The 21743-nt window shown below is 40.2% G+C and overlaps 2 protein-coding genes across 4 annotated transcripts in view; one reads left to right on the top strand and one right to left on the bottom strand.

The window, feature by feature from the left end:
- LOC109894715 (phospholipid-transporting ATPase IA) overlaps positions 1 to 5555 on the top strand; it is a 30870-nt gene extending 25315 nt beyond the window's left edge. For all 3 annotated transcript variants that reach the window (XM_020488406.2, XM_020488407.2, XM_031829235.1), the window contains exon 34: positions 4121 to 5555. In XM_020488406.2, coding sequence (XP_020343995.1) covers positions 4121 to 4224 — 104 coding nt within the window. In that variant the 3' untranslated portion in view covers positions 4225 to 5555. The remainder of the gene's footprint in view (positions 1 to 4120) is intronic.
- Positions 5556 to 12043: 6488 nt separating this feature from the next.
- LOC109894714 (GTPase IMAP family member 7) lies at positions 12044 to 18415 on the bottom strand. Its single transcript, XM_020488404.2, has 3 exons — positions 18274 to 18415; positions 16472 to 16510; positions 12044 to 14597 (listed from the first exon to the last, which is right to left on the bottom strand). Exons 1-3 carry the CDS (start codon positions 18299 to 18301, stop codon positions 13675 to 13677), a joined length of 990 nt encoding a protein of 329 aa, XP_020343993.1. The 5' UTR covers positions 18302 to 18415; the 3' UTR covers positions 12044 to 13674.
- Between the last annotated feature and the right edge of the window lie 3328 nt (positions 18416 to 21743).

Below are 21743 nucleotides of genomic sequence, written 5' to 3'. Positions count from 1 at the left end.
GTATTGTGTTAGGATATACACTATACAGTGGCTTGTGAAAGTATTCACCCCCTTGGCATTTTTCCTATTTTGTTGCCTTACAACCTGGAATTAAAATAGATTTTGGGGGGGTTTGTATCATTTGATTTACACAACATACCTACCACTTTGAAGTTACAAAATATGTTTTATTGTGAAACAGACAAAAAAAATCAACTTGAGCGTGCATAACTATTCACCCCTCCAAAGTCAATACTTTGTAGAGCCAACTTTTGCAGCAATTACAGCTGCAAGTCTCTTGGGGAATGTCTCTATAAGCTTGGCACATCTAGCCACTGGGAGTTTTGCCCATTCTTCAAGGCAAACCTGCTCCAGCTCCTTCAAGTTGGATGGGTTCTGCTGATGTACAGCAATCTTTAAGTCATACCACAGATTCTCAATTGGATTGAGGTCTGGGCTTTGACTAGGCCATTTCAAGACATTTTAAATGTTTCCCCTTAAACCACTCAAGTGTTGCTTTAGCAGTATGCTTAGGGTCATTGTCCTGCTGGAAGGTGAACCTCCGTCCCAGTCTCAAATCTCTGGAAGACTGAAACAGGTTTCCCTCAAGAATTTCCCTGTATATAGCGCCATCCATCATTCCTTCAAATCTGACCAGTTTACCAGTCCATGCCGATGTAAAAACATCCCTACAGGTTGATGCTGCTACCAGCATGCTTCACTGTGGGGATGGAGTTCTCGGGGTGATGAGAGTTGTTGGGTTTGCACCAGACATAGTGTTTTGCTTTATTGCCAAGAAGCTCAATTTTAGTCTCATCTGACCAGAGTACCTTCTTCCATATGTGTGAGGAGTCTCCCACAGGCCAAACATCTTTGCTTATTTTTTTCTGTACCACTTTTCCATTTGAATGTTTTTGTATTCTTTGAAACAAGTTTTTAAAAAATCACTTCACCACTTTGGACTATTTTGTGTATGTCCATTACATGAAATCCAAATAAAAATCCATTTAAATTGCAGGTTGTAATGCAAATCTTTTTTGGGGGGGAAATGCCAAGGCGGGTGAATACTTTTGCAAGGCATTTTTCTTTGACAAAAGTATGTGGACACCCCTTCAAATTAGTGGATTCGGGTATTTCAGCCACACCCATTGCTGACAGATGTATAAAATCGAGCACACCGCCATCTCCATAGACAAACATTGGCAGTAGAATGGACATACTGAAGAGGTCAGTGACTTTCAACATGGCACCTTCATAGGATACCACCTTTCCAACAAGTCAGTTAGGCCACACAAGACGCGAAGAGTTAGGCCACACAAGCTCACAGAACGGGATCACCGAGTGCTGAAGCGCGTAGCACGTAAAAATCGTCTCGGTTGCAACATTCACTACCGAATTCCAAACTGCCTCTGGATGCAATTTCAGCACAAGAACTGTTCGTCGGGAGCTTCATGAAATGGGTTTCCATGGCCAAGCAGCCACACACAGCCTGAGATCATCATGCGTAATGCCAAGTGTCGGCTAGAATGGTGTAAAGCTCTCCGCCATTGGACTCTGGGGCAGTTCTCTGGAGTGATAAATCACGATTTACCATCTGGCAGTCTGACGGACAAATCTGGGTTTGGTGGATGCCAAGAGAACGCTACCTACCCTAATGCATAGTACCAACTGTAAAGTTTGATGGAGGAGGAATAATGGTCTGGGGCTGTTTTTCAAGGTTCAGGCTAGGCCCCTTAGTTCCAGTGAAGGGAAATCTTAACTCTAGAGCATACAATGACATTCTATACGATTATGTGCTTACAACTTTGTGGCAACAGTTTCGGGAAGGCTCTTTCCTGTTTCAGTATGACAATGTCCCCATGCACAAAGCGAGGTCCATACAGAAATGCTTTGTTGAGATCGGTGTGGAAGAACTGGCCTGCACAGAGCCCTGACCTCAACCCCATCTGAACACTTTTGGGATTAATTGAAACGGCAACTGCGAGCTAGGCCTAATCGCTCGACCTCACTAATGCTCTTGTGGCTGAATGGAAGCAAGTCCCTGCAGCAATGTTCCAAAGTCTAGAAGAGCGGATGCTGTTATAGCAGCAAAGGGGGGACCAACTCCTTATTCATGCACATGATTTTGGAATGTTCGACAAGCAGGTGTCCACATACCTTTGGTCATGTAGTGTACAGTGCATTCAGAAAGTATTCAGACTCCTTGACTTTTTCCCCATTTGTTACGTTATAGCCTTATTCTAAAATGGATTTAAATTGTTGTTTTTTTCCCCTCATTACACACATTACCCCATATTGACAAAGCAAAAACAGGTTTCTAGAAATGTTTGCTAATCTATTAAAAATAAAAACTGAAATATTACATTTACATAAGTATTCAGACCCTTTACTCAGTACTTTGTTGAAGCACCTTTGGCAGCGATTACAGCCTCCAGTCTTCTTGGGTATAACGCTACAAGCTTGGCACACCTGTATTTGGGGAGTTTCTCCCATTCTTCTCTGCAGATCCTCTCAAGCTCTTTCAAGTTTGATTGGATATTTTCAGGTCTCTCCAGAGATGTTAGATTGGGTTCAAGTCCGGGCTCTGGCTGGGCCTTTCAAGGACATTCAGAGACTTGTCCCAAAGCTACCACTGCGTTGTCCTGTTGGAAGGTGAGAACCTTTGACCCAGACTGAGGTCCTGAGCACTCTAGAACAGGTTTTCATCAAGGTTCTCTCTGTACTTTGCTCCGTTCATCTTTCCCTCGATCCTGACTAGTCTCCCAGTCGCTGCCGCTGAAAGACCACCCCACATCATTATGCGGCGTTCACCATACTTCACTGTAGGGATGGTGCCAGGTTTCCTACAGACGTGACGCTTGGCGTTCAGGCCAAAGAGTTCAATCTTAGTTTCTTCAGACCAGAAAATCTTGTTTCTGATGGTCTGAGAGTCCTTTAGGTGCCTTTTGTCAAATTCCAAGCGGGCTGTCATGTACCTTTTACTGAGGAGTGTCTTCCGTCTACTGTAAAGGTTTGATTGGTGGGGTGCTGCATAGGTGGTTGTCCTTCTGGAAGGTTCACCCATCTACACAGAGGAACTCTGGAGCTCTGTCAGAGTGACCATCGGGTTCTTAATCCGTGACCAAGGCCCTTCTCCCCCGATTGCTCAGTTTGGCTGGGCAGCCAGCTCTAGTAAGAGTCTTGGTGGTTCCAAACTTCTTCCATTTAAGAATGATGGAGACCAGTGTGTTCTTGGGGACTTTCAACGCTGCAGATGTTTTTTGGTACCCTTTCCCAGATCTGTTGCTCGACAAAATCCTGTCTCGGAGCTCTACTGACAATTCCTTCAACCTCATGGCTTGGTTTATGGTCTGACAGGCACTGTCAACTGTGGGACCTTATATAGACAGGTGTGTGCCTTTCCAAATCATGTCATATCAATTACATTTACCACAGGTGGACTGCAATCAAGTTGTAGAAATATCTCAAGGATGATCAATGGAAACAGGATGAACCTGAGCTCAATTTCAAGTCTCAATAGCAAAAACTGTTTTTGCTTTTTCATTATTGTGTGTAGATTGATGAGGAAAACAATTTAATTTAATCAATTTTAGAATAAGGCTGTAACAAAATGTGGAAAAAGTCAAGGTGTCTGAATACTTTCTGAAGGCACTGTGTAGGTAGCTGCTGGATCCCTCCCCAGTCTGACTCATCCATCACATCCTGTGTTAGACATTTACCTTCACCTAATATTGAGTTATTAGATCTATATGTCTAATTTAGCTGTGGGTTGTTGTTCTAACTGTCCTGGATTTCTGATAATGTAGTGTGTGATAATGTACTATGTGCAGTAGTGCTTCGCGTGTAGCCTGGTTTTTGTAGAGGGGAAGGGAACAAAGTTTGCTACAGGATTTGTGTGTGTTCGAGTTTACTGCACCTGTGGTGAATTGTGGGTAAATTGTGACAGACTTACTGATCTACAAATAATAATGAGTAGTTATTTATTGTAGACCAGTCAGTAGGCTGTCGGCTGAACAAGACCTTTGAGATGGGTGGGGTTATACATCCTTATTTCAAAACTCTCACTAGGTAATCAGCGTGAGATTTTGTAATGGCGTCGAAGATTTTTATATATACGTATCATGTGCTTGTTTTCCCTTAGACGGCTATGCCTTCTCTCAGGAGGAAAACGGAGCGGTGTCACAGTCTGACGTGATCCGGTCGTACGACACCACCAAGCAGAGGCCTGCTCAGCCCCAGTGGTGAAGCCTCTCCCCTCCCCCTCAGCGATGCCCTCCTATCACATGCTGCACTCAGCCATCCCCATTGGAGGAGGTTGACAGGAAGTCACCTCACGAAGTGTGGCCGGTCAACTTCCACCAGAAAGTCTGGAGTGAAGACCCCGTCCAGAAACAACCCCCAAAACCCATAACCTCCTGAGGAACTTCTGTTGATCTGAGAAGACTGGAAAGGTGTCAGCAATATGGGGCAAATTCCCCTCGAGGGGCAGTGGTATGTATGTCATATTGGTTATACCTGAACTATCTTTCAGATCTACTGAAGTGCAGAGGAGGTAGGAGGTGGAGCTAAGGGCTGTTTCTGGAATGCACTGAAGAGAGAAAAAAAATAACATTGCAAGATGACATTTACAGAAAGTGTTTTCACTGTTGGTTTGTCCCCAAGCACTGACTTTTTAATGTGTCTTTGTCCTGAAGACTTGACCTGTTTTTATATTTGTATGTGGAAGAGTTCCCATTCTAAGCAACGGGTGGCCTTGGAAGAGGGAACGTCTCATATTTTATTTTTTGGTGTGGCATAAGACCAAACTCGAACAAGATGTACGTGCCACATAAAGAGCAGTGTTGGACCAAAATGATCCACGAATCATCCCTAAACCTGACATTTGTAAGAGAATGGGAAACCCTGTGATGTTGCTTGCCAAAGAGTAATGTGTGTAACCAATGGGGGTTTGAATGTAGTCTATGATGATTGAATGCCATTTGCATTCAATCATTTGCACTCCAGAATGATACCGCGAGTAAGCACTACGGGTTAAGACTTGATGATGGGCTTCTCATTTTAAGATTCTATCTCTGAAAGATTCCTTGCATTCCATGTTTCTCTCTAGTCAATCCATCCCAACAGTGCCTTTCAGAGAGTTTCTCTCATGCAGTAGTGTAATGCTATAGCGTGTGTGTGTGCATGTGTTTCTTCGTCTTCTGCATGGTTTAAAATCCGTCCATGGCTCTTTTTCACTGCAATGCAAATGTTCTCTCACTGACGGGGAAAAAGCAGAATGGGTTAAGTTGTTCATTTGAATTGTATCTATGTTGTGTGAGGGATGAATGTTTCAGACTATTTCTGGGGAAACAGAAATATCACTCAAACTTCATGTCCGTAAAAGCTGGAATATACCTTGGGTTTTGTTCAGAGAAAAAAAAAAATATTAATGTCTTATGTTCCTTGAGTCAAAAAGAAGAATTCATAATTTAACAAGTTTACTTTCTCTATAACTTATTTAATATTTTCATTCTCAGATGCATTAAAGGGACTACTGAATAAAACCACTGCAACACTCAAATGCAACCTTTCTTCTAGTCTGTGCACTCAGAGATTTCTTTGCTCACACTTTTCACAGATATTTTTAAACACTATAACAATAACGATGAGTATACAAGTGTACCTCACTCACATATCTGTATAAGCAGTGTGTGCTTATTGAATTGGAGGTATGCTGAGCTTGTACAGGATGTGGCAATGTCCAATCACATGTTTAGCCCAGAACCTGTACCAGAGTAGTTTAGTTTCACTTTTGTAGTGTGAACATTCATTGTTTCGTTCAATGCTTGTACAGACTTGAGAAAAACAAACAATGTAAATTGTCCCCCACGCATGGCCCAGCGGCCCCCTTGGGCCAATCAGTGTAATTTTGTAAATGGCGGATCTCTACTGCAAGACCCATTCACCCAAGTTGAATCAAAATCAGGCCAGTAGTGTCTGATATATCACGTGGGTTAGCTAGACTCATATCCCTGAGCAGGTGTGCCATTTTCTTTTCTGAGTCAAATAGATCAAGAGATATAAACATGTGCCCATTATAGCGCCCCCATTTGGTCGATATGATTGTTCTTGCATATGTTGAGGCTTGGCAGTGTTTGTAACATGTGTACCAAATTGTTACAATACCAATATCTGACTGATTTATGTGCCAGACCACGCCCACATGAATGTTTATTGGTTAATAGTCTGCAAAATATTGCATTGAAAGACCTACAGTGAGGGGGGAAAGTATTTGATTTGTACGTTTTCCCACTGACAAAGAAATGATCCGTCTATAATTTTAATGGTAGGTTTATTTGAAAAGTGAGAGACAGAACAACAACAAAATCCAGAAAAAGACATGTCAAAAATGTTATAAATTGATTTGCATTTTAATGAGGGAAATAAGTATTTGACCCCCTCTCAATCAGAAAGATTTCTGGCTCCCAGGTGTCTTTTATACAGGTAACGAGCTGAGATTAGGAGCACACTCTTAAAGGGAGTGCTCCTAATCTCAGCTCGTTACCTGTATAAAAGACACCTGTCCACAGAAGCAATCAATCAATCAGATTCCAAACTCTCCACCATGGCCAAGACCAAAGAGCTCTCTAAGGATGTCAGGGACAAGATTGTAGACCTACACAAGGCTGGAATGGGCTACAAGACCATCGCCAAGCAGCTTGGTGAGAAGGTGACAACAGTTGGGGAGATTATTCGCAAATGGAAGAAACACAAAATAACTGTCAATCTCCCTCGGCCTGGGACTCCATGCAAGATCTCACCTCGTGGAGTTGCAATGATCATGAGAACGGTGAGGAATCAGTCCAGAACTACACGGGAGGATCTTGTCAATGATCTCAAGGCAGCTGGGACCATAGTGTCGTGTCTCTGGCTATGCCGGATTAAGTGATATTACATGCTATTCTATACAATAATTTCTCCGTAATTAATATTACCTGATTGAGCTAATCATGTAAATGTAATTAACTAGAGAGTCGGGCCACCACAAACTAATATTTATAGAGCTGTTATCTTCCGAATAAACTCTTAAAGACCTAGTAATATTTTACATCAATAGCAGTCAATATTAATCGTCACCTTAATTCAGTCTCATCTGAAAGTTGTAAATTCTTGTTTATCTTTACGAACCCTGGGTAACAAGTTGAATCAGCAATACAATATTGAGTTTAATTATTTATTTACTAAATACCTAACTAATCACACAGAATTACACCTACACATAATTAGTCATAACTTGATTACAAATTACGTCATAAAGGAAAACGTCCCTAGCGGGCGAAACAGATGACAGCTTGTTACACAAAAGAAAAGGGGCTGGATTTGAGTGAAAGAGCGGGAAGACTGAGTAACAAAGGAAGAAGCTGTGCTATCATAAATACAGTATCTTATGCATTCTAAATTACTGGCCATTTGGAAAAGGAAAATGCAATAAATATTTACTCTGAACTTCAGTAGGTTGGTGGTAGATGGAAGGCCGTGTTGCCAAACCGAGTCCTTTGTCCTTTGAAGAATGTCTCTGGTGGTCAATTGGATACGTTGTAGTAACGTCATTGTGTGATAGACGGGATACTCTGTCTGTTCCTTCCTCACCCTTGTTTGCAGCTGCTGTTGCAAACTCAACGGCTAGGAGGTATCACTTCTGTAGTGAATAAGAGTTCAAAGTTCATACCATTCGCAACCAAAGCTCACGCTGACGTTGGCTTTGTTCTGTAGTTATTATCTGAACCATTCTGACATCGGACCGTTGTCCTCACATCCTCGAACAGGAGTTTATATTGTCGTCAAGGCTTTATATAGGAAGGGAGAGGAGGACGTGTTTGAAAAGTTTTATAACCCATGTCCCTTCACAGGGGACACTGATTGAGAAGAGCCCTAACCTTATGAAAACCCAAATCTCACATTTTAGAAGCTAAAATCACATTTCATCCCGAATCATTTCATATTCAAACATTTAAATTGAACAACAATTCCATGTGAATCCGATAACTCTGATGTGTAGACTTTCCACTGTAGAGTTTATGTCATCTTATCATTGATGAGAAGTCCTCAGATGACAACCGAACTGACATCATATTCATTAAGTACCACCGCATATGTTCAATTGGTCGGATTACCAGAATATAGTTCATTTTCCCCCACCTTCTGATGTTCCCAGGTTTGCAAATGAAACATCAGTAGGGTAGAGCGAAGAAAAAGGGGGGAAGAGGTATTTATGACTGTCATAAACCTACCCCCAGGCTAACGTCATGACAATAGCCACCAAGAAAACAATTGATAACACACTACACCGTGAAGGAATGAAATCCTGCAGCGCCCGCAAGGTCCCCCTGCTCAAGAAAGTTTGAAGTTTGCCAATGAACATCTGAATGATTCAGAGGACAACTGGGTGAAAGTGTTGTGGTCAGATGAGACCAAAATGGAGATCTTTGGCATCAACTCAACTAGCCGTGTTTGGAGGAGGAGGAGTGCTGCCTATGACCCCAAGAATACCATTCCCACTGTCAAACATGGAGGTGGAAACATTATGCTTTGGGGGTGTTTTTCTGCTAAGGGGACAGCACAACTTCACCACATCAAAGGGACGGACGGGGCCATGTACCGTCAAACCTTGGGTGAGAACCTCCTTCCCTCAGCCAGGGCATTGAAAATGGGTCGTAGATGGGTATTCCAGCATGACAATGACCCAAAACACACGGCCAAGGCAACAAAGGAGTGGCTCAAGAAGAAGCACATTAAGGTCCTGGAGTGGCATAGCCAGTCTCCAGACCTTAATCCCATAGAAACTCTGTGGAGGGAGCTGAAGGTTTGAGTTGCCAAATGTCAGCCTCAAAACCTTAATGACTTGGAGAATATCTGCAAAGAGGAGTGGGACAAAGTCCCTCCTGAGATGTGTGCAAACCTGGTGGCCAACTACAAGAAACGTCTGACCTCTGTGATTGCCAACAAGGATTTTGCCACCAAGTACTAAGTCATGTTTTGCAGAGGGGTCAAATAGTTATTTCCCTCATTAAAATGCAAATCAATTTATAATATTTTTGACTTGTTTTTCTGGATTTTTGTTGTTATTCTGCCTCTCACTGTTCAAATAAACCTACCATTAAAATTATAGACTGATCATTTCTTTGTCAGTGTGCAAATGTAAAAAATCCGCAGGGGATCAAATACTTTTTTCCCTCACTGTATGTCCATAGATGCCACATATCAAGTTTTGTGCAGATCGGCCATACGGTGCCAGATGAGTAGCATTTTAACCTTTTGAGACTAGGGGGCACTATTTTTATTTTTGGAAAAATAACGTTCCCAAAGTAAACCGCTTATTTCTCAGGACCAGAATATGCTAGAATATGCATATAATTGACAGCTTAGGATAGAAAACACTCTAAAGTTTCCAAAACTGTCAAAATATTGTCTGTGAGTATAACAGAACTGATATTGCAGGCGAAACCCTGAGGAAAATCCAATCAGGAAGTGCCTCTTATTTTGAAACCGTTGTGTTCCTATGCACCCCTATTGGCCATTGAAAGGGATATCAACGAGACTCCTTTTTCTACGTATTCCCTAAGGTGTCTATAGCATTTTGACGTCTTTTCAGGCCTTTATTTTGAAGAATGAGCGTAAACGACTACATTGTGTAAGTGGCCAGCTGGGGGCTCTGAGTGATTCTTTTTCATTTTTCCTCTCGCTCCTACTGAAAAGCCAATTGTCCTGATTGATTCTGAAAAATGTTTGCCATGTTTCTGTCGATATTATGGACAAAATTTGGAGAAGAAAATGTGGCTTTGTCGTGACCGCTATTTCCGGTGGATTTCTCAACATAACGTGACCAACAAACGGGGGTATTTTGGGTATAAAAATAATCTTTATGGAACAAAAGGAACATTTGCTGTCTAACTGGGAGTCTCGTCAGTGAAAACATCCGAAGATCATCAAAGGTAAACGGTTAATTTGATTGCTTTTCTGATTTTCGTGACCAAGCTTCCTGCTGCTAGCTGGACATAATGCTATGCTAGGCTATCGATAAACTTACACAAACGCTTGTCTTGCTTTGGCTGTAAAGCATCATTTCTAAATCTGAGATGACAGGGTGATTAACAAAAGGCTAAGCTGTGTTTCACTATATTTCACTTGTGATTTTATGAATATGAATATTTTCTAGTAATTTTTTTGGACCGGATCCGGGATGGGTAGTTCCAAGAGGTTTTAAGTGTTTTAAACAAAATTCAAAATGCCGTAAAATCCACCACATATCAAGTTTTGTGCAGATCAGCCATACGGTGCCAGAAGAGTAGCATTTTTAGTGTTTTAAACAAAATTATAAATGCCGGAAAATCCGTCATGGGTCCCTGAGGAAAATGTATTCCTTTGTGAGGAGAGTGACCTACAGTATGTACTAAATTTCATGACTTAATGTCAAACGGGGTGAGGGGTGTGACTTTTCAAAGTTCGTATTTTCAACCTCTTGTTATAGCGCCACCATCTGGTCAATTTTATAAATGCTGGATATCTATGTGAAGACGTATCATTCACATAAGTTTTGTCAAAATTGGGCCAGTACTGTTTGAAATATTGCGTGTGACTAACGTGTGAATGTACGAACGGATGGAGACCGATCCACAGTCCCCTCCCTAATTTTATTGTTGTGGACAATGAAGCGGCCTTCTCAAAACATAAATACATTCATCAATACGGAAAAAATGGAAATACAACTATCGAAAGGTGCAGAATTATGGGTGATTACTCTTCTTTTATGCATATTTCACCAAACAATTTGATACACATCAAATAGTATTCCTGATAAGCATATTGTGTGCAGGATTCATTCACTGTTTTCATCACAATCCAACTACATGTACTCAGTTGAGAGGCTTGTCTGCTCATAGGTTTGTGTTCCACTGAAGCAGAAACACAATCCACATAACAGATAAGAAAAGGTAATACAGTGGTGGAACACAACTGGTATGAATGTCTAGGCCTCAACCCAAACCAAAGCTCTGCCATGTTGGAGATAATGACTTCATTCTCTGCATTGTCTGCAATGTTGTAAAACAATTCTTAGAAATTAGACAGTCCCCTTTGCTAGATCTTTCTCTGTATTGTATCTGTTTCAGACCTACTACGGAAAAAGACATGAATCATTTTGTGCAGTCGTATTTACTGACTGCTGGAAACAGTGAACACATTTGCAATCTTTTTTTCTTATGATGAAAACGTGTTGGTATTCTATGAAGAGAACGCTTTACAGTACATTTTGTATTTATTGATGACAATTGTATTTTAAAGTTTTGCAAAAGGTGGTTTAAGATATACAGCCCAGGTACAAAAGCAAGACATTCTGAAAATGTGATTTAAAACATTAGAACATTGTTGTTCTGCCATAGGTACGTTTACCGACAGTCCATAAAAATGCCTCTACGCCATTTAGAAAAGTTGTGAATTGTAAAGTTTTGAAAAACAATCAGCATCCTTTTTTTCTCCTTTGTTATGCTTCGACAGACAATACAATGATGCTCAGATGGGGTTTCTAGTTGTTTTTCTTCCTCACAACATTATAGCCTCCTGTCATGGCAGTGAGAGCTAAGCTACCCACATCTGTCCTTGAACCTTCCATGGTGAACACTTCATCCTGGCTACAGTTATATCAAGGCTACACCTGGGGACAGATACCTGGGGACAGACACCTGGGGACAGACACCTGGGGACAGACACCTGGGGACAGACACCTGGGGACAGATACCTGGGGACAGATACCTGGGGACAGATACCTGGGGACAGACACCTGGGGACAGACACCTGGGGACAGACACCTGGGGACAGACACCTGGGGACAGACACCTGGGGACAGAATAGAACTGTCACCGATGTTGACATTTTGACCTGTACAGGGACCTATCCTGACCCCTGAAAGCCCCTCATTAACTTAACTTAAGACAGGACTGTTCACTACAAGATGTTCTGTTGTTTTATTCTTCCTTAGAGAGGTACAGTGCAAGTAGCAGGATTTTTACACAGGAGACAACAGAGACAGTTTCACTTTCACTTTTTATTTGTTTTAAACAATGTGCAACTAGATATATAAAACCTATATAAAACACATTCCACTGGAAACTCAGCTAAAGTCACAAACATTTCATAATTCCCTTTTGTTAACAAAAACAATTATGAATTCCTGTTTTTACTAACATGAGTGACGCAGCGGTCTAAGGCACTGCATCTCAGTGCAACAGGTGTCACTACAGTCTCTGGTTGGAATCCAGACTATATCACATCCGTCCGTGAATCGGAGTCCCAAAGGGCGGCGCACAATTGGGCCAGCGTCGTCCGGGTTTGGCCGGGCTAGGCCGTCATTGTAAATAAGAATTTGTTCATTAACTGACTTGCCTAGTTTATTGAACCTTTATTCAACATGTACACACAGGGATCTTTATTTGTTCATTAACTGACTTGCCTAGTTTATTGAACCCTTATTCAACATGTACACACAGGGATGTTTATTTGTTCATTAACTGACTTGCCTAGTTTATTGAACCTTTATTCAACATGTACACACAGGGATGTTTATTTGTTCATTAACTGACTTGCCTAGTTTATTGAACCTTTATTCAACATGTACACACAGGGGTGTTTATTTGGGAACTTCATTGCTATTTAAGCTTCTACACCCAAAATATTTTCATTATTATTTTATGAAAATGAAGGCACTGTTAAAGGACTACAGAATAATTGAACAAAGTGGTAAACAAAAGTAAGTTTCCAAAGCTGTAACAACTAAAACATTGGTAAGTGTTTCCCTGGATTTTTTTGTAGCAATGGTGGCAAGGTCGCAGAGGGACCTAAAAAACGTTTTGTAGAACGAAGGTCCGTTCTGGGGACTTTTCAAAAGGATTCTACTCCAAAATGAATAAAAATGCAATTATGCTGTCACCATCTAAAATATAAATACCCCCTCCAGAAATGATCCAATAACATATTGGTTCATATTTGCAAGCAGGGGTGCTATTTATCAATAACAAGTTTTACCTGTAGCTGATGATTTAGTGGCTATATCATTAGCTAGATCACAAAGTATAAACCTTATCTTATTGCTACTTAGCAATGTATTGATGAATTGAATGTCCCCCCCAAAAAAAACATTCCACTGGCACTCATTCAAGTTACATATAGCATCGGAATCCCCTATGCATTCATCGCCATTGGCGAGCTCTAAAACAGATCATCCCAGCTGTTGCTAAAAACTCTGGTTTTAATAGGGTGCAGTCCGCACATTTTCTGGAGTTCAGAAATAAAATGTAGATGCACTAGAAAGCTGTGATCCTCCTCTTTTTAATAGTAGTCATCAAAGCTGAATGTTGTGCAATGACTGGGGCATGCACGTTTCTTTCCTTGTGGCACTCTCAATTTGAAAACGCCTCAAGATAAATATTATTTTCTCACATAGAATGCGACAAGTTGACCAATTGAATAGGTAAACTATTCCACAATGGGGTTGTCTGATTTTGCAGTTGATTACTTGTGTTGTTGGAAAAATGTATGTGGACCAAAGAAATTCATTATAATAAAAAAAAATGGAAAAACCAAAGCTGCAAGGGCACAGCTCCGCCTGGCTCTCATTAGGTTCATAGGTGCCAGGTTTCAGATGTGTCTGGAACAGGCCCAATTTTACACTGAGGCAAGTGTGCCAGCTCCACTTCTTTGTGTCTTGAAAATCATAGCTATTATGACACATGCTATTATGACACCTGCTACTCCTACAATAATTAATGTTATTCCAATAGCATTTCCCACGGTTCCCCCGACAGTAGCTACTAAATACACCCCTCCTATGAATAACAGAATAGCACCAAGAAATATCACAAAGAACATCTTCTTTCTCCTCCCCTTCTCTACTCCCTCCTGTCTTATTCTTTGCTCTATGATTCGTTCCTGCTCCTGCCTCTGCTTTTCTTCCTCCGCTTTCCTCTTCTCCTCCTCCTCTTTGATCTTTTTCTGAGCCTTCTCATACATGTCATTGGTGTAGTAATTTCCTCCATTGTTCTCCACCATGTCTTTGATCTTCTCCAGAAGCTCTGTAACCTGAGTGGGGTCTTTGTCGTTGTTATTGAACGAGTGATACCTGCCCCCGCAGGTGTTGAGAAGTTTCTGTACCTCCTTGGACTTTCTCAGAACGTTGACCACTTCTTGACCATTCAGCTGATCTTTACAGGTGAACAGCAAGAGGGTGTGCAATGAAGCGTCCTCTCCAAAGTTCTCCTGGATCCACTTCACGGTGTTCCTCTCCTCCTCTGTGAACCTCCCCCCCAGCCTGATCACCAGCAGGAATGCGTGGGGTCCCGGAACAGACAAGTTGACACACTCCCCTACTGTCTTTTTCACTTCTTCATCTGTCTTCACTGTGTCGAAGATGCCAGGAGTGTCAACAATATGCACCCGCATCCCACAAACCTCTCCAATTGTTTTGTAACACTTGTCTGTCACAGAATTAAGAGAGGCGTTCACTTCAAACACCTTTTTCCCCAGGATGGTGTTTCCGGTTGCACTCTTCCCTGCTCCAGTCTTACCCACCAGAACAATCCTAAACAAATCTAAAAAGACAGGACTGTTCACTACAAGATGTTCTGTTGTTTTATTCTTCCTTAGAGAGGTACAGTGCATTCGGGAAAGTATTCAGACCCCTTGACCTTTTCCACATTTTGTTATGTTACAGCATTTTAATTACTTTTTTTTCCCTCATCAATCTACACACCGTAATGACAAAGCAAAAACTCTTTTTTTTTTTGCCAATGTATTTTCAAATAAACTGAAACATCACATTTACATAAGTATTCAGACCCTTTACGCAGTACTTTGTTGAAGCACCTTTGCTAGCAATTAAAGCCCTAGAGTCTTCTTGGGAATGACGCTACAAGCTTGGCACACCTGTATTTGGGGAGTTTCTCCCATTCTTCTCTGCAGATCATCTCAAGCTCTGTCAGGTTGGATGGGGTGTGTTGCTGCACAGCTATTTTCAGGTCCCTACACAGATCTTCAATTGGTTTCAAGTCCGGGCTCTGGCTGGGCCACTCAAGGATATTAAGATACTTTTCCCGAAGCCATTCCTGCGTTGTCTTGGGGGAGTGCTTAGGGTCATTGTCCTGTTGGAAGGTGAACCTTCGCCCCAGTCTGAGGTCCTTAGAGGTCTGGAGTAGGTTTTCATCAAGATTCTATCTGTACTTTGCTCCATTCATCATTCCCTTGATCCTGACTGGTCTCGCAGTCCCTGCCGTTGAAAAACAACCCCACAGCATGATGCTGCCACCAATATTTATGTATTTTTTTATTTCACCTTTATTTAACCAGGTAGGCCAGTTGAGAACACCTTTATTTAACCAGGTAGGCCAGTTGAGAACACCTTTATTTAACCAGGTAGGCCAGTTGAGAACAAGTCCTCATTTACAACTGAGACCTGGCCAAGATAAAGCAAAGCAGTGCGACATAAACAACAACACAGAGTTCCACATAAACAAATGTACAGTCAATAACACAAAAGAAAAGAAAGATATGCTTAACCGTGGTGATGGTGCCAGGTTTCCTCTACACGCTTGGCATTCAGGCCAGAAAGTTCAATCTTGGTTTCATCAGACCAGAGAATCTTGTTTCTTATGGTCTAAGAGTCCTTTAGGTGCCTTTTGGCAAACTCCAAGTGGGCCGTCATGTGCCTTTTACTGAGGAGTGGCTTCCATCTGGCCACTCTGCCATAGAGGCCTGATTGGTGGAGTGCTGCAGAGATGGTTGTACTTCTTTCTGGAAGATTCTCCATCTCCACAGAGGAACTCTGAACCTCTGTCAGAGTGACCATCAGGTTCTTGGTCACCTCCCTGACCAAGGTCCTTCTCCCCTGATTGCTCAGTTTGGCCGGGCAGCCAGCTCTAGGAAGAGTCTTGGTGGTTCCAAACTTCCACTGAGGCACCTGTGTTCTTTGGGACCTTCAATAATGCATAATTCCTTCGACCTTATGGCTTGGTTTTTGCTCTGACATAGACTGTCAACTGTGGGACCTTATACAGACAGGTGTGTGCTTTTCCAAATCATGTCCAATCAATTGCATTTACCACAGGTGGATTCCAAGTTGTAGAAACATCTCAAGGATGATCAATGGAAACAGGATGCAACTGAGCTCATTTTTGCGTCTCATAGCAAAGGGTCTGAATACTTATGTAAATTAGTTATTTACGTTTTTTATTTTAATACATTTGCAAAAGAAATCTAAACCTGTTTTCACTTTGTCATTATGGGGTATTGTGTGCAGATTGATAATTGATTTTAGGATCAGACCAACGTAACAAAATGTGGAAGAAGTCCAGGCGTCTGAATATGAATGTAGATTGAGTATAGATCTGAATCGGCTCAGTTGATGGAAATGGGAAATATCAAAGTCCTTATAATCTGGGGTGGTATTTTTGGAGATTACTTAACTCACCAGTAGAGGAGGTCTTGTCTTGGGCTACCAAGGGAACAACTGAATGGTGTAAGACAAAATAATACACAGTGAGACATTTTTTTAATAATGGCAATAGGAAAAGAAAAGAATAACTCATTATATCCAGCAATCATTTTAAGTGGACCACAAAAAAATATCAAATACTTAGGATGCTTAATTAAGTGACAACAAACAACACATATATAAAGGTAACGTTATCCTATTACTAAACAATATGAAAGCAGATCTAATTCTATGGAACAATTTTCACATAAAGTATATCTTACAAGTAGAATAAACCGTCAGAATGGCATGGCTCCCAATGTTTTTACATGTATTCTCTGCAATACCAATTACCCTACCTGGGATATTCTTTAAAAACTATACTCAGTCATAACAGAGGTTATATGGGCAAATAAAACTCATAGAATAAAAAAAAACGGAAATGGTGGTTTTAATTTTGCAGGTTTGGAATTGTATCATCTCGCCACCCAGGGCTTTTACTTGCAACATATCGTTAAACGCACTAAAGAGGAACAGCGGGTACATATTTTCATGCATCTGTTTTCAAAGGATAAACCTAAGAACATGACCAACTTCATAGTTAATAACGCTAAAACAATATGGGATAAAATGAAACGTATTCTACAAGAACCAATATCACTCCCTGAAAACACAACTCTATGGAACAGCCCTTGGATAGCTATTCAGAATTCATAGATAAATTGGCCCGCGTGGAAATTAAAGGAATGGATACCATAAATGGCTTGGTAAAAGGAAATGCATTTATTTCCAAAACAGAATTAAGAAGCCATTTTGAATTGACCAATGTAGATATGTTCAAATACATGCAATTTAAAAGTGTAATATCAAGATATACTTTATGTGAAAATGGTCTTTTGGACATCAGAGCAATCTTGAGGGAATCCTATTTGAGCCAGAAAGGGATGCTCATATGATAAGTAAACTGTACAACTACCAAGACATAAAAAAATATCTGATATTGGCACAAATTGGGAGGGAATGCTGAAAATAACGAACGAGATTACAGCAAACGAAAACGTTGCTTAATCCACTATAAAACGAATGTATAGAACGTATTATAAAAGAGACAAAATTCACAAGTTCTACAGCACAACGGACGAGTCGTGTCTTAAGTGTAAAACTAACAACGACTGAATAAGTATTACAATGCAAATATAATTTTAATGTGTCTGTCTGCATATTTCCAGACATAGCGTATGAGGGTGCAGTGAAATACCCGATGTATTGGACGATACTTTTCTCGTCAATCATTTTGAAAACAACAACAACGTATACTTAAAAACTGAAAATCAACTAATCTTCCATCGTTAACACAATGGAAAGGTCAATGCTTTGTTATCTAAACGTTGAAAGTGCGTTGGCAAGGGGAAATATTTTCTGGTGGCACAGTTTGAGGCCATGTTCCGGAGTCTGATACGGGCGCTGGATATGGGGATGTGAGCAGGTGATGTAGTTGATTTTTGTGTGCGTCTGTACGTTGTCGTTTGTATGTGTATGTTTTGTATTGTAAAAAAAAAAAAATGAATAAAATCTTACTAAAATTTTAAATACATGTCACATGCAATACGTGCAATAATCAGATGCGTTGAACAGGTCCTGGCTTGACTTCAGGCTCTGTTTAATGTTCAATATAAGAGATCAAATTTAAACTACTCAATTCAGTACATTTGGAAGCATGACAACATTGAATCAGTTTAACACGGATAATATTGCTAAATGTAAATATTTATACTGTACACTTGCTGTTCAATACTCACTCTCGTCCTCAGCCATTCTTTCAGTCATTCTTTATCTCCGATATTCTACACACACCAAGGCAATAATATTCTACACACACCGAGGCTATACACCGAGGCTATACGTGACTATACCTCACTCCTTCCTCTACAGATATACAGTATGATATCAGAACTGTCATGTGACGTTGTTGTGGCCAACCCCATGTTTCAATGCAGGTGCAGAGGGACAAATATAAACCCTGTACAAAGCAGAGGTTTGACTTTCAGTTTTGCGAACACTTGATGTTAACAAGGTCTATTTCATAGTCCTTTACATTTTAGTAATATTTTTTTTTTACAGCAATCAACATGATCAACATTGTCATCATCTGTCTTCCTCCTCGTTTTTTTACAGACACATCAACACCGATCTTTCTTGCGTCTCTCACCTTTATGTCAGGTGATATCATTCAACTCTATACATGACATAAAAGCAACAACAGGAAATGTAAAAAAACAACACATACAGTGGCTTCAGAAAATATTCAAACCCCTTGGCTTTTTCCACATACACAAAATACACATTAATGTCGAAGTTGAATTATTTTGAGTAAATTTTGACAAATTAATTAAAAATGAAAAGCTGAAATGTCTTGAGTCAATAAGTATTCAACCCCTATGTTATGGCAAGCCTAAATAAGTGAAACTGTGCTTAACAAGTCACACAAGTACAGTTGAAGTTGGAAGTTTACATACACTTTAGCCAAATACATTTAAACAACATTTATCACAATTCCGGATATTTAATCCGAGTAAAAATGCCCTGTTTTAGGTCTGTTAGGATTACCACTTTATTTTAAGAATGTGAAATGTCAGAATAATAGTAGATAATTATTTAATTCAGATTTGATTTCTTTCATCACATTCCCAGTGGGTCAGAAGTTTACATACACGCAATTAGCATTTGGCAGCATTGCCTTTAAATTGTTTAACTTGGGTCAAATGTTTCAGGTAGCCTTCCACAAGCTTCACATAATAAGTTGGGTGAATTTTGGCCCATTCCTCCTGACAGAGCTGGCATAACTGAGTCAGGTTTGTAGGCCTCCTTGCTCGCACATGCTTTTTCAGTTCTGCCCACAAATTTTCTATGGGATTGAGGTCAGGGCTTTGTGATGGCCACTCCAATACCAAGCCATTTTGCCACAACTTTGGTTGGGGTCATTGTCCATTTGGAAGACCCTTTTGCGACCAAGCTTTAACTTCCTGACTGATGTCTTGAGATGTTGCTTCAATATATCCACATAATTTAACTTCTTCATGATACCATTTATTTTGTGTCAGTTGCATCAGTTGCTCCTGCAGCAAAGCATCCCTACAACATGATCCTGCCACCCCCAATAATTTTGCACGCCCAATTTTTCAGTTTTTGATATGTTAAAAAAGTTTGAAATATCCAATAAATGTCGTTCCACTTCATGATTGTGTCCCACTTGTTGTTGATTCTTCACAAAAAAATACAGTTTTATATCTTTATGTTTGAAGCCTGAAATGTGGCAAAAGGTCGCAAAGTTCAAGGGGGCCGAATACTTTCACAAGGCACTGTATATATACAGTGCATTTGGAAGGTATTTAGACCACTTGACTTCTCCCACATTTTGTTGCGTTACAGCCATATTCTCAAATGGATTAAATCATTTCCCCCCTCATCAATCTACAGACAATACCACATAATAACAAAGTAGAAACAGGTTTTTAGAAATATTTGCAAATGTATACAAATAAAAAATGAACTTAAATACCTTATTTACATAAGTATTCAGACCCTTTGCTATGCAACTCGAAATTGAGCTCAGGTGCATTCTGTTTCCATTGATCATCCTTGAGATGTTTCTACAACTTGATTGGAGTCCACCTGTGGTAAATTCAATTGATTGAAATGATTTGGAAAGGCACACACCTGTCTATATAAGGTCCCACAGTTGACATTGCAGTTGACATTCAGAGCAAAAACCAAGCCATGAGTTTGAAGGAATTGTCTGTTGAGCTCCGAGACAGAATTATGTCGAGGCACAGATCTGGGGAAGGGTACCAAAAAATTTCTGCAGCATTGAAAGTCCCCCAAAACACAGTGGCCTCCATCATTCTTAAATGGAAGAAGTTTGGAACTACCAAGACTCTTCCTAGAGCTGGCCGCCTGGCCAAACTGAGCAATCGGGGGAGAGGGCTTTGGCCGGGGAGTTGATCAAGAACCCGATGGATACTCTGACAGAGTTCCATTGTGGAGATGGGAGAACCTTCCAAAAAGACAACAATCTCTGCAGCACTCCACCAATCAGGCCTTTACGGTAGAGTGGCCAGACGGAAGCCACTCCTGAGTAAAAGGCACATGACAGCCCACTTGGAGTTTGCCAAATACAAAAAAAACATCACAAGTACCACTCTTCATATTTTCAAACATGGTGGTGGCTGCATCATCTTATGGATGTGCTTGTCAGTGGCAAGGGAGTTTTTTTAGGATCAAAATAAACTTTTTTTCTTTTTCTTCCTAGAGGAAAACCTGGTTCAGTCTTCTTTCCAACAGATACTGGGAAACAAATGCACCTTTCAGCATGACAATAACCTAAAACACAAGGCCAAATCTACACTGGAGTTGCTTGCTAAGACGACATTGAATGTTCCTGAGTGGCCTTGATACAGTTTTGACCTAAATTGGCCTAAAAATCTATGGCAAGACTTGAAAATGGCGGCTGTCTAGCAATGATCAACAAACAACTTGACAGAGCTTGAGGAATTGTAGGTGTGCAAAGCTCTTAGACTTATCCAGAAAGACTCACAGCTGTAACATGTATTTCTGTATTTCACTTTCAATAAATTTGCAACAATTTCTTAAAATATGTTTTCACTTTGTCTTTACGGTTTATTGTGTGTAGATGGGTGAGAAAAAAACAATCAATATAATCCATTTTGAATTCAGGCTGTAACAACAAAATGTGGGAAAAAATCAAGGGGTATGAATCCTTTCTGAAAGGCACTATGTATTCTGAGTGGAGGACATGGTTGGAGTCCCTGGAGATTTTTGATGCTAGTCTGTTCACGCTCTTGATGTAATTTACTGTTGAAGCATTGTTATAATTAGTATTATTATTATTAGTAGTAGTATTATTATTGGTATTATTATTGGTATTATTATAATTAGTATTATTAGTAGTAGTAGTATTATTGGTATTATTATCATTAGTATTATTAGTAGTATTATTATTATTGGTATTATTATCATTATTATAATTATTATTAGTAGTAGTGGTATTATTATTGGTATTATTATAATTATTATTAGTAGTATTATTATCAGTATTATTATTGGTATTATTATAATTAGTATGATTATTATTAGTAGTAGTATCATTATTGGTATTACTACCTAAACTATTGACCTTTTCTGCACTAACTTTTTTGACTCCTCACATACGCTGCTACTACTGTTTATTATGTGTCACTTTATTCCTAGT

The sequence above is a fragment of the Oncorhynchus kisutch genome, linkage group LG7 (assembly GCF_002021735.2).
Source record: "Oncorhynchus kisutch isolate 150728-3 linkage group LG7, Okis_V2, whole genome shotgun sequence".
NCBI lineage: Eukaryota > Metazoa > Chordata > Actinopteri > Salmoniformes > Salmonidae > Oncorhynchus > Oncorhynchus kisutch.
The sequence above is the reverse complement of the archived record's forward strand: the minus strand, read 5'-3'. Positions and strand labels throughout refer to the sequence as shown.

Bases quoted from the DNA above. Each gene is read 5' to 3' on its own strand.
- LOC109894714 (XM_020488404.2), bottom strand. From the start codon at position 18,301: ATGACTGAAAGAATGGCTGAGGACGAGA. The intron at 16,511-18,273 runs GTGAGTATTGAA...TACACCATTCAG, and splicing joins AAGAATGGCTGAGGACGAGA to TTGTTCCCTTGGTAGCCCAA. The intron at 14,598-16,471 runs GTGAGTTAAGTA...CTGTCTTTTTAG, and splicing joins AGACAAGACCTCCTCTACTG to ATTTGTTTAGGATTGTTCTG.